This window comes from Mobula birostris, chromosome 17 (assembly GCF_030028105.1).
Source record: "Mobula birostris isolate sMobBir1 chromosome 17, sMobBir1.hap1, whole genome shotgun sequence".
In the NCBI taxonomy this organism is placed as follows: domain Eukaryota; kingdom Metazoa; phylum Chordata; class Chondrichthyes; order Myliobatiformes; family Myliobatidae; genus Mobula; species Mobula birostris.
In genome coordinates this window covers 42991140-43005117 of record NC_092386.1, presented here as the reverse complement: position 1 = coordinate 43005117, position 13978 = coordinate 42991140, and the positions used below count along the sequence as shown (strand labels likewise).

Here is a 13978-nt window from a genome sequence, read left to right as displayed (position 1 = left end):
CACCTCATTATAGAAAGGAGGCTTTAGGTAGGGAGCAGAGGAGATTTGCCAGGATGCTGCACAGATTAAAGATCATGTCTATGAGGAAAGGTTGAGCAAACTAGGGCTTTACTCCATGGAGCAAAGGAGGATAAGAGGCAACTTGCTAAAGATATCAAAGATGATAAGAGGCATAGACACAGTGGACAGCCAAAATTTTTTTCCCTGGGGCAACAATGTCTATTATGAGAGGCCATACTTTTAAGGTGATTGGAGGAAAATACAGGTGGGATATCAGAGGTAGGTTTATTACACAGGTAATGAAATTTGCAAGGAATGCACTGGCGGGGATGGTGGTAGAGGTAGACACATTCGGGACGTTTTAGGAGACTCTTAGATAGGCACATGGATGAAAGAAAAATGGAGGGCTGAGTGGCAGGAAAGGGTTAGACTGATATTGGAGCAGGTTGAAATGTTGGACATGGGAGCGCATGGTAGCGTAGTGGTCAGCAGGACCCTATTACAGCTTGGAGTGCTTCTGTAAGGAGTTTGTACGTTCTCCCCATGACTGCATAGCTTTCCTCCAGGCGCTTGGTTTCCTCCTACAGTCCAAAGATGTACCTTATAGTAGGTTAATTGGTCAATTAAATTGCCCTGTGATTAGGTTAGGGTTGACTAGGTGGGTTGCTGGGTGTTGTGGCTCAGTGGGCTAGAAGATCTTGTTTCTCAATGCATTTCTAAATAAATAAATTAGAAAGTGGACTAAAGAGCCTGCATATGCAGACCTGGTCTGTGTTCTAACAGTAGAAAGAACTAAAAAGCTAAGTAACTTATCTTCTTCCTCATAATCTCTAAATTCTAAGCTTTGTCCTAATTAAAGATGTGAAAGCCAGTGACTCTGATTCGAATTGTTGGCACTTGTCAGCAGGACTCACCCAAAGAGGGTTTTGTTACAAAAGCAGGACACATGAAAGGTAACATATGCCTATGGACTCAACACCTAGTTCTTTAGAGTCAAGAAGGTTTAACTGAAAAGCATTCACCATCTCCTTGTACTGATAATGTCATCCAGGTCAAACTAATCCACCTAAATGGCAGCTGCTCACCTAGATAAGGGAGCAATTTTATGCCTAGTCCAAAGATATTAGGAAGATGAACACCATGTGGAAGAGAAAGAGCAGATCGAATGAAAGTCAGAGGAGAAATTGAAGTCAAGAGCATTGAATACATGAGTCAGGACACATGAAGAATTCAACCTTCAAGGACAAGAAATGGCAGCTGGACCGTTGAGAAATAACGTTGGGGGGAGGGTGGATATGCTTTGATATAGAACCTAGGTCAATGTCAATTTTGTGACTCCACTCACTCTTCAATGGATGAAAAATCGTGGTGTCCAATTTCATGTGGGTACCAAATCACTGACAGTTCCTTTCTGCATTTACTCTCTCTTACAATCATAAGCCTCAAAATAAAGTCACACTGAGGCAGTGAATACCATGACCTCTGCACTGTGTAAAGTCAGGACCATATGTTTCTGATCAGGAGAACTGTGGCTGCAAGAATAAAATGCAGCACATAACAAGAAAACGATTACAGACGCCTGCTTTTAATCAATTATTTTTTGAGTTGTGCATTCAAAGTCGAAGTCAAAATAACTTTAATATTAAAGTGCATATTTGTTACCATATACCACCTTGAGATTCATTTTCTTGCAGGCATTTATAGGAAAATAAAGAAATACAGCTGAGTTTATGAAAAACTGTACATCAATAAGAAATAAGTCAATGACTTGAAGGAAACTAAAATTTGAATATTTTGCCTTTGATTTGTTAACAATGGGTTTAAAGAACATTAGGGTGATATTGATCAAAACTGTTCCCTACAGTCAACATTATTCTCTCAAAATTCATTAATCTGCAGTAGTTCTTAGTTTATTTGGAACTTTCCTAGCAAAAGTAATAAAACAGAGTATTCTAAAAAGCAACTGAGGACTTTTTTGAACTAAGGTAATAAATTGATTTTGTGTAAAATATTGCCTTTGCACTGGTTCTTTCTGCTGTGCAGTCACAACGTTAGTGAAATTCCTTTTATCTTCTCATCATCAATAACAGCTCTATATACCACTGTCTCCACATGTTTTACAGACAAATTTATCAAGCCAAGCTCACTCTTATTGGCATATTAAAACAGGGAATAATTAGATAGCCTTCAGACTCTGGATAATGCAGATTTTTACCCTAGCCTTGCCACAGTCTGAAGATGCAGTGTGTTCATAGAAAGCTTACACTGCCATTATAATTGTGTTGAAGCAATCAGAGTTGTGCAAGGATATGTCTGGTACTCTCCTTCCACCATGTAAGTTGGGCTTCTGTGTCATCTCAATGCTCTTTCTCTAATTTGAGTGGTTAGGGATCAGTGATTCCCATGAGTCAGTGAAGATGTTACATTTTTTCCAGGTGGCTTTGAGAATATCTTTGATTTGTTTCCTTCATTTGTTTGTTTGTTTGTTTGTGTTTTATCCATTGATCTAGAAACACGGCACAGTAACATGCTCTTCCAGCCTAACAAACCCACACCACCCAATTACACCCATGTGACCAGTTAGCCTACTAGCCCATAAGTCGTTGGAATGTGGGAAGACACTGGAGGCAACCAAATGGTCCTGGGGAAAACGTACAAACTCCTTGCAGGCAGTAGTGAGAATCAAACCCTGATTGCTGATGCTGTAATAGCATTAACACTAACCGTTGCACTACCATTCTGTCCCAATAATTAAAACAATTATTTTATTGGAACATGCAAATGTCTTACAGATAGTGGCTGGAATTGAACTGATTCACTGGTGCTATAAAGGGTTATGCTAACAGTTGTAGTTTGCCGGGATTAGTGTCTGTTTCAGTGTCGGGCATGCAAAAGCCCCAGCCTCCTCAACAAGACTGATTGAGAGTGATTAAAGCCACAATGCTGGAGATCCTTCCCAAAGAGAGGACACCAACCCTAACAATGAACACGAATGGTTTAATGGAGACACCAGAGCTCACATGCCTTTTTTTAGGTTGTCCGCATTTCAGAAGCGTAAAGGGAAGTAAGGATCACTTCTGTTCAGTAGGCTGTGAGCCATGTGAAGAGTTTGAAGTGTTAGTCTTAAAAATTATTTCCCTCAGGCAGCAAAAGCCATGCTGGAGCTCCAAAGGTAAAGGTAAATTTCATCACCGATGTCCGTCTTGGCAGAGAGGAGACTCCAGAAAGTCTCCTTTTCTAAGGTCTCGTTGTGGACATTTAATATTAGGATGCATTGTCTAGGTCAGTGGAAGTCCAGTGATTTTCAAATACTTCCATGAACAAGTCAATGAAGATTTGGAGCTTGGCTGCCAGTTGCATATACGTGAAAGTGTTATCTGCATAGCGCACCTCAATTGCTTCGGTAGGTCTGTCCTTAGTCCAGGAGTGGTCGTGATGTTGAGTGAACAGCTTCCTATTCTACACTCTCTACTGTCTCAAAACCATGTGATAGGCACTACACTTACCACTGCTTACAAAAGCAATAGAAATTTTCAGCAAGAAACTGCTGAGAATTTTGATTATAAAAGGGAGAATAACAATATCAAAATTGGGGAGAGAGGGACAGCTTTATTCCTATTCCTGGATAGCTTACATTGCAGTGTGTCTTTCATTGTGCTTAAACGTCTACTTGTTGTGACTCCTTAAATCTGTTGTTGCTGTTACAGTGTTTTTTGGGGTTAGCACATATAGCAAATAACTTCATCAACTGACTTCAGCCACCACTCTTCAGATTTGAATATGAACTGTGGACTAAATCTAACTCACAACCCTGAGCAATAGGTTCCTAAGAACTGTGAACAAAGTTAATTGGAAGACACCACAGTTAACTGGAAGACCAATGATTCTGATTGAAATCTGTTATTTTTTATGAATTTGGGTGTCTGTAGTATGGGTGCGAAAGAGAAGATGTGGGTGTGATGTGTAGCTCAAAGAAAGCATTGTAAATATGGAATTGTCCTGAATTTTTCTTTCATCTTTAGCAATATAAAGTGCTATGTAGTGTTGGGTCAGGCAGGCCTATTTCCTCCAAAAAGAGTCTCAACATGAAGCCTACTGTGTCTCATTTTGTTGAACGAAGAGACTACTTCAGATCTACCAGTACTTCTCTCCAATGACTTAGTTTACTTGACAACAGTTGCCTCTCTAAACTGTGCCTTTTTCTAACAAACTCTTGAAAGAAAGAAGTAGGCATAATGCACACAGCATTGTGAGCTACTCTGTCTCTTAGTAAGAACATGACTAATCTTCTGCCCCATTCATTCTCATCCCCTACCACCATTCCCTGATTTTCCTTGTATCCAAGAATCTGGTCATCTCAGCTTTAAACACTGAAACATTCCAACAATTTCAGCCTTGAATAAAACAACTCAACATTTCCTGTTAAGGACTATCCCACTTGCAACATTTAAATGACTGATTAACTTTATCACCAATGTTCCTTGTGACTGTGAATACACTGTATTATCTTTCCTCTATCTCTCTTTTAGCTATAATTGAGTTCTTCAAACAGCTGCCAATGCCCTGAACTACCCAATCCCTCTGAGACACAATAGAAAAGTAAGGGGGTGGGTTGGGAAGATGAATGGGTAGGATGGAGTGAGAACAGGCAAATAAATTAGCAATCAGAAAAACCACAGCCCTTATTTTAGCTGGCGACAGTTTCTGAATGACCCCGACCTTAAAGATTCAAAGGCAGTTTAAATTATGAATGAAAAATATTGCATTTTTAAGAAACTCAAAACTTGTAAAAGCAAATGTAAACATGTTTAAATACACTTTTTGATGGATCAAAGTAACAAATGTTTTCTTCCACTGAAAATGATTGGGTAACATTCCTGCAACAGGAATAATATGACCCAAATTATTTTTATGGTTTTCTTGTGGTGAGTTGTGAAGAAAACCTGCAAGTTCACATTCCCCTGCTGGACCCCAGTGAAGAAAACTGACAAGTTACACAGTTGTCAGCAGTTAAGTGAGTACATTTTGACACTTCCCAGGCCACATCTACAGAAATAATTTCTCCTCCCACTCCCACACTGACAGCACAGCCCATTTAAGAGACCAGAAAGTACTTTTCAGCTCACCTCTGAACTTCTTCACCTCTCATCTACATCGTGCCGCTTTGTGATCTTGCCCACCGAAATGACATGTACCTCAGGATGTTCACTGAGCTGCAGTTCCATTTCTCCACTCTTAATGTGTCCACTGCCTCTGTCTTAACTGACAACTTGCCTGGTATCTGGTCCTGAATTGCCTGCGATTTCTCACAAAAGTCTGGCCACTTGATTAAATTCCTCCATCTCCTTCTCCTCCTTTGAAACACAGCTTAAAATTCAAATTCTCTCACCAGGATATTAGTCGCCCAACCTATTACCTTGTGCTTTATTTTGTTTTTCATTTTTACAGCTACTTATTTATAAGAGTACTTTGGAGCATGTTTCTAATTTTAGAGGTAGGCCGCTGTGGGTGGTGGGGCTGCAAAATAGTCATTGTGTTTACCCTCATAATGGTCACTACACTTCAAAAGTACCAGTGTTTGAAGCTCTTTGTGCTGTTTAGCATGGCAAAACCACAAAAAAAGTGTTGTTTCTAGAAAAAAAAATCTAATAGGAAGCTATGTCGTATTAATTTAGTTATCTAAAGATACAGCATGGAATAAGCCTTCCTGGCCTTTCGGGGCACAACTCCTGACAACCCTGATTTAACTTTAACCCAATCACAGACCAATTAACCCACCCAGTGCCTCTTTGGACTGTGGGTGGAAAATGGAATACCCAGGAAAACCCATGCATTCCACGGGGAAGTCACCCAACCTCTTTGCAGAAGATGCCATGATTTAACTCCAAACTCTGAGCTGTAATGGTGTCATGGTAACCGCTATGCTGCCTTGAATGCTTTCTTCACAGAAACTCCGAAGACTCGCCACATTAAAGTGACAGAGTGACATAACAGTAGAAAACTAATTGAATGCAAAGTTCATCTAACTGATACAATGCAAGTCATAACTATGGCTGAGATTAAAGTTGATGTGATCACAGAGCTTCAAATCAACAATCAAGTACTGTTTGATATTTGTTCCTGTAGTTCATGAAACCAAAAGTATCCATTATCTGGATGACAAGCTTGTGATGACTCTTATCCAAGATAAATTGAGAAAGTATGAATGCACAATACCTAGGATATCCAAACTATAACACAAACTTTGGTAGATCTTAGCTTGACCTATTGAAGAACATATGGAGTTCAAGCTGCCATCTGCAGTAGAATTTTGTCTGAAATCTCCCACCATTTCAAACAGTGGGCATCATGGGCAGTTTGAGAGGGGCTGCTCATGCTGATCAGAGTATAGGTGAATTGGAGAGCAAGAGTTAGAAAGTGAATCATCATTGTTTGAAATGGAACAGAGAAGGTGCCATGTCCTTGTTGGGAGTTGAAAGTTAACAAAAGCTTTAGAGACTTGGAGAGGTCAAAGGTCAAAATGTTTCAGCACGCTTATTTAACTGTGACTGGGCATTCTGCACTCTTTTCTCTGAGTTAGAAGTTTCTGGGTTCAAAGGGAAGAGTAATCACAATATGATTACATTTTTACATTGTGTTCAAGAGAGATTCAATTCAATCAGATACCTGATTTGCAATTTAAATGAAGCCACCAACATAGATATGGAAAGTGGAAAGTGGAAAATCAGAATGAAGCATTTGCCGACAAATAAGGAAAAGCAGACATTTATAGAAATATTGTGTAACTTTCAATGATTGCATGTTCAGTTGAGGAAGAAAAACTTCATTGCATAATTTATACATTTTTGAGTAGGTAAAGATATCATTCACAGTAGGTTAATAAGAGACTAATATAGAGAAGAAAGAAAGTAAATCCGAGGATTGGTAAAATATTAGAAGCCAACCCGAAGTAATAAAGAAAACTAAAAGAAAGCCAGAGAAAACCACATAAAATATATTCTTAAAAAAACATTTTCATTAGAGCTTCCTCAGCTGTGCAAAAAAAAATCTGTAGCAGGAGCCAATGTAAGTCCATCAGCAGCTGAGCTGGGATAATTTATAAATATGAATATAGGAATAGCTAAGTCATTAACAAATATCTCATATCTGCCAAAATAAACATCAGAGGTAGTGAGAGCCAATGTCAGTAAGGCACTTAAAGCAATTCATAATAGTAAAGACAGAAGTAGTGAATAAAATTTTAGAAATGACTAATCTACTGGACCTTTCAGCTTGCATCAAGTGCTGATGTTGTCTATGTCTAGTGATACTTTCTAAAGTTCCCTAGATTCTGGCAGAAATTCAGAGAGTAGATGTAAAATCACAATAGGAGAGGGAGAAAAACGTAGGGAACTCTGATCCAGTTAGCTTGATACTAGTTGTCAAGAAAGTACATCGTTTAAACATGTGAATAGGAAATGTTCATGGGGAATGCTAATGGTTGTAGTCCAGTGTTTGCTCACACACCTCTGAAAAAAAATACTAATGGACATTGATTTTCCCAGAGTAAGGAAATTTTACGCACATTTCTGGATGTCTCAGCCTGCTGAGAATTTTTTTCTTGTTCTTGTTCTCTGGCCTGATTTTTATTTTCCCTAGCATGGTTATCCCAATATTAATCTCAACAGTAGTGTAACAGAATAGACAGATACAAACACAGAAACAACAATGGGACACGTCGAACTACTAAAGCTTCTATTGAACTGTTCAAGAGTAGTTAGGTCCATGCTAAATATTTGAGTTTATTTTTAATAGCATTGTATCAGAAATGAAAAAAAAACACATTCAACATACTGCTACCCCTTTAAAAAGGAGTAATCTATCCTTTTGTTGCCTTGGTAATTAAGACCAGGTGTTGCACAACATCCTGCTCAGTTTCTTGAATTATTCCACTGTGGGAGAAAACCTTTCAAGTAGTAAAACAAAAGAAATTAAAGAAATAGGTATGACACAAAAAAAAATTAAGTTGTTGCCTAAAAGGATAACAATATATATGGTAACATACCAGCAAAATAAATGTTGATTGATTCTGCAGCATGAAGTAAAATTTAGCCTGAATCGGCCTTTCACTGACAGAGTTTTGCACGCATCAGAGGATAACAACAACTGTCTTTTCATCAATGTCAGAATTTCCTAACATGTCTGGTATCACATTTGCTTATTTGAATGTATTCAAAACAGAGCATTAAAGTAAATTGACAAATTAGATTGCATGGCTCATTTTATAATAAAAGAATGTTACAGCACAATAAAAATGCTAAAATGTCCATATTTACTTATCCCTGCCCTTTTTATATTGTACCAAATTTGTGAACTACCATGTTTACTACCAGACTTCATGTTTTATAGAGCCACAAGTCTTGTTTTACCATTTTCAATATACCAAAAATTAGCTGGTAAAAATACTAGCAGATTCCAGAATCTCCTTCAGGTTAGGATGAGAAATGGATTAACTCTCAGGAAAGCTCAGAAGCTGGTGTGTCTACAACCTAGCAAAATTTCTGCGGTCCTGCTGGAGCTGTTCTCCGCACTAATACTAGGTTAGTTTTTAAATGTCTCCTTGATGACATACCATTGTGTACAACTAGTGAAACATCAGAATGGTGATTATTTCAATTATGGAAGTGGCCAGTTTAGTGAACGGAACAGAAGTTTGGAACAGGCAAAAGAGAGTGGTACAATATAGGACAGGTCCTTCACTTCATTGTATCAGCACCGAGCACAATACTAACCTAAATTAAGTATCTTTTGCCTGTTCATAATTCATATCTTTCCATTCCATGCATTCTCTTGTGTCAATCTGAAAGCCTCTTTGCATCACAATCATATCTGCTTCCACCACTGCCCTTGCAGTCTATTTCAAGCACCTACCAATCTGTGTAAAAAACTTGCCTTGTATATCTCCTTTAAGCTTTAACCCATGCACCTAAAAAGCATGTCCTCTAGCACTTGACATTGCTACCCAGAGAGAAAGAGACTGCCTGCCTTGTCTCTGCCATTCATAATTTTAGAAACTCCCCTCAGCCTCCAATGCTCCAGAGAAAACAACCCAAGTTTGTCCAACCTCTCCCTGGAGCTCATATCCTCTAACCTAGGCAGTACCCCCATGAATCTGTACCATTTCCAAACAGCACACAGTACTTCTGTAATGGAGTGACCAGAACAGCACACAATACTCCAGATGCAGTCTAACCAACATTTTATATAGTTGCAACATGACTTACCGCCTCTTATACTCAACAGGTTGGCCAGTGAAGGCAAGCATGCCATATGCCTTCTTTACCACCTTATCTCCGGCATAGGAAAATATGGACTTGGACTCCAAGATCCCACTGCACACCAATGCTTTTAAAGGTCCTACCATTGGTTACGCATTTCTAAAATACTGTATACTTTTGAAACTAGAATCTTTAGTGGATATAGTAGTTAAAAATCTTCCTTTATTTCGCTTATATTTCACTAATCTCAGGTAAATTGCACTGAAAAAAATCATCACAGCCTGGCAAAAATTCCCATTCAGCAGAGACGCATGCATCCATTTTCATTTTGCAGAATGTTGGTACTCACATGTATCGGGTTTGAGTAAACCGTGAGAATTCCTGAAGTACTGTGGATTTTCGATCACAGGGATCTTTGTCATTCCAATGACAACTGCATCAGGTCCGCCTTCTGAAGAGGACGGAGTGTTGCTGCCATTAGTTACATGATGCAAAGGACTAGCTGAATCATCATCAGTGCTAATTACTGAAGAAGGACCTAAAAATATTTTACATATATTAGAGTTAAATACATAATGCAAACTCTTCAAAAACCACACCCTCCCTGCACATTAATATGAAGAACATAGATCAATTAACCCATCGATCTGTAAATTTTGGAAAGTTAAATTATGGATTTAATTTAGAGGATATCTTTACTAGTTAAAATGTAAATACTAGTTTATGAGATATTCATTAACTTCCAAGAGCAACATAACAAGAGTGTTTTAAAAGTTAAACTGCACATTTTCCCCACCAAAACACTTGAAAGAATCCTTTGTGTAATTAGTAATAAATGCATTCCCATGCGTATTGTTAATTTTCTACAGCATGTTCTTAAATCCCATACGTGTAAACTAAAAAAATTCTGAAACTGTTCTGCAGAAATGGCAACTGACCCAAAAAATTGGAAACTCAAAACACAGATCTGAGCAAAGCCCATCAACGTGGTCAGAGTCTTATGCCGGTTAAATAAACATAATATTTTTTATTTACTTACATTTCGTGTTTTGGATTTCATATCAGAATCTTTTTTTTGCGAAAACTAAGTACGTTGCATATAACACAAATGACACTGTTTGAACATTGGCTTATGTTGATCAAAGATACAGGCACACGTGACATGGATTCAGAATACAAGGACAGCAGCAACAGATTCTTTGAAGTAGATTTAATTATATCTGAAGAGACAGGCATGGGTAAAATATAGTTACATTACGACTAATGGTACATTAGAAGGACATAGGAACCTGGGAAGATAGGGACAAGATTGGCCATTTAGCCTAACTATCAAGTCACTTGAAACCCTTCAACATTAAATGAGATGACTGCCGATTTGTAGTTGATTTAAGTCTGTACACATATCTTCACCTCCTAGTCAAATATCATTTGCCGTTTATAGAAGGGTTGATTTCACCTAGAGCCATAATAGGTAGGAATGAGAGAATCTTACTCATCCAGACAGACAATGTTGATTAATAGTTTTTTTTTGCTATATTTTACTTCCATTACAAAAAGTAGAATGATTGATGTCATCCAGTTTATAATCAGATGAGGGTACAATGTTATAACTAATTGTTTTGTTTCATTTATGCTATAAATAACTTTTTTAAATAACAAGGTATGAATTTTGGGATGTATATTGCATACATTTCTCTGACATTAAATGTACCTATTGAATTGCTGGTGGCTAAGTGGCTACTTAAACTGTATATGACACATACAAGCCAGAACGTTCTCAGGTTCAGAACATATTTTATCCCATAAGACCATAAGACACAGGAGAAGAATTAGAGCATTTGGCCCTTTGGATCTGCTCCAGCATTCGATCATGCCTGATTTATTATTCCTCACAACCCCATTCTCCTGCCTTCTTTGACACCCTAATTACTCAAGAACCCATCAAACTCTGCTTTAAATATATCCCTTGACTTGGTCTCCACAGCCATCTGTGGCAATAAATTCCATAGACTCACCACCCTCCAGCAAAAGAAATTCCCCTTCATCTCTATTCCAAAGGGATATCCTTGTATTCTGAGGCTGTGCCAGAAAAGTATCCAAGATCCCCATTGCTGACTTTTCTCAATCAGCTTGAATCAATCGATGTCTAGCATGACCTAGACAACATAGGCTTGGGCTGAATATCGAACGGAGGCTGGTATAATCATCACTAAATCCCCTTTACTACCAAGATCTAACTACATCAGTCATCTACACAAGGTCAGAAACTGGTCATCTTGCAGCAAGTATTCAACCTCTGACCTCCCAGAGCCTTTCTACCGTCTACAGTACCATGCAAAAGTCTTAGGCACACACATTTATATATACAGTACATAATATATGGCTTGGGTACCTAAGAATTTTGCACAGTACGGTAGTAATTTTATGTATTGCACTGCTGCAAAAAAATAACAAATTTCATGACATACGCAAGTGATGAGAAACCTGATTCTAAACCGAAAGTGGAAGGAGGCAGGGAGAGGGAATCATGGTTTGGAAAATGGAAAGGGAGAGGGGAGAGAGTAGGAAGCACGAGAAAGACAATCTGTAATGAACAATAAATTGACTGTTTGGATTCGAATGACCTTGCCTAGTGTGCAGGGCTGGGTGTGTCTGCACCTGCGCGACCACCATTCCCCTGGCACTCCTTCTCTGTCGTACGTCCCACACCCCTCCTCTCGTGCTCCACCCTCACCATTCCCAACATCCTTTGCTCCACCAGATTTACAAACTCGCTCGCCACTCCACATTGACAAATACTGACAAAGCCTTTAAGCACTCTAGCAAATATATATGTGACTAATACTTTTGTACAGTGCAGCAATGTCTCCCCATTTAATAAATACAAAGAGATCCTGCAGATTCTGGAAATCCAGAGTAACTCACACAAAATGCTGGCAGACATCAGCCGATCAGCTGACTAGGCAGCGTATACGGAAATAAATAAACAGTTAATGTTCTGAGCCGAGATCCTTCATCAGGACCGACCAGGATTCATCTCTCTATTTCCCTGGATGAGAACAGCCCCCATGACACTTGAGAACTTTAACAATATAGAGAACAAAACAGCCTATCTAATTGGTACAACGGGCAAATGCACTCTCCATGCCACCAAAAAAAAAAATTAAGCATTCAGAATATTCCATCCACCCAATGCACTGTTCAAACTTCAAAGCAATAGTAAATATATTATCAAATTACATACATTTATGTCACCATATACAACCCTGGGATGTGTTTTCTTGCGGGCATGGTTAGTAAATCCAAGAACCATAATAGAATCAATGAAAGACCGCACTCGACAAGACAGACAAGCAACCAACATCCAAAAGACAATAAACTGTGCAAACACAAAAGAAGAAAAAAGAAACAATAACAATAAATAAATAAATAAGCAATAAATATCAAGAACATGAGATGAAGAGTGCTTAGAAGTGAGTAAACAGACTGTGGGAACAGTTCACTGATGGGACAAGAGAAGTTGAATGAAGTCATCCCCACTGGTTCAAGAGCCTGATAGTTGAGGGGTAACTCACTTTGGCTGCTCAATAGTATTTCACAAATCCATGACCTCTACCATCAAGAACATCGGGTATAGCAACAATAAAAGTTCCAGTATCCTCACTCTCCTTGCAAATATATTACTGTACTTAAAAAAACATAGTTAGCCTTGTTTAGTACAGCTCCAATAATGTCTCATATGCAATAGTGGAACAGAAACAAACATTTCAGTCCCAGTCTAGAAGGAGACAGAGCAAATAAAAGTTTGTTACCATAGTTACCTTTATAGCCATTGCAATTTACTCCCTGCTCTATTTTTAAATTTGTGGCTGCTGCAGAAGGCGGATCTCAGTTTGCATTGAATATATGACCATAAGACCATAAGCCATAGGAGCAGAATTAGGCCATTTGGTCCTTTGAATTTTCTCTGCCTACCAGTCATGGTGGATCCTTTCTTTTCTCTCCTCATCTCCAATCTCCAGCCTTCTCCCTACAGCCTTTGATGCTGTACCCAGTGAAGAACCTATCAATCCCAACCTCAAGTAACACCCAGCGACCTGGCCTCCACAGCTGCCTGTCGTAAAAAATTCCACAAATTCAAGCAACACACATCAAAGTTGCTGGTGAACGCAGCAGGCGAGGAACATCTGCAGAATTCCTCATGATTACCACAAATTCAACACCCTCTGGCTAAAGAAATTTCTCTGCATCTCTGTTTTAAATGGACACCCCCCTATCCTGAGGCTGTGCCCTCTTGTCCAAGACTCCCTCAACATGGGAAACATCCTTTCCACATCTACTCAGTCTAGGTCTTTCAACATTCAAAAAAGTTTCAATGAGAACACCCTTCATCGTTCTAAATTCCAGCGAGTACAGGCCCAGAGCCATCAAATGTTCCTCATATAATAACACTTTCATTCCTGGAACCATCCTTGTGAACCACCTTTGAACCCTCTCCAATGACAGCACATCTTTTCTTAGATAAGGAACCGAAAACTGTTCACAATAATCAAGGTGAGGGTTCACCAGTTCCTTATAAAGCCTCTGCATCATACCCCTGCTCTTACATTCTAGACCTCTTGAAGTGAATACAAACATTGCATTTCCCTACCTCACCACTGACCCAACCTGCAAGTTAACCTCTAGGGTATTCTGCACAAGGACTCCCAAGTCCCTGTGCA

General features: G+C 38.9%; 1 protein-coding gene across 1 annotated transcript in view; it reads right to left on the bottom strand.

The window, feature by feature from the left end:
- The window catches only part of ntrk2a (neurotrophic tyrosine kinase, receptor, type 2a), a 231463-nt gene that overhangs the window by 79770 nt on the left and 137715 nt on the right, over nt 1-13978 (bottom strand). Inside the window, exon 12 of the mRNA XM_072281087.1 lies at nt 9607-9795. Coding sequence (XP_072137188.1) covers nt 9607-9795 — 189 coding nt within the window. The remainder of the gene's footprint in view (nt 1-9606; nt 9796-13978) is intronic.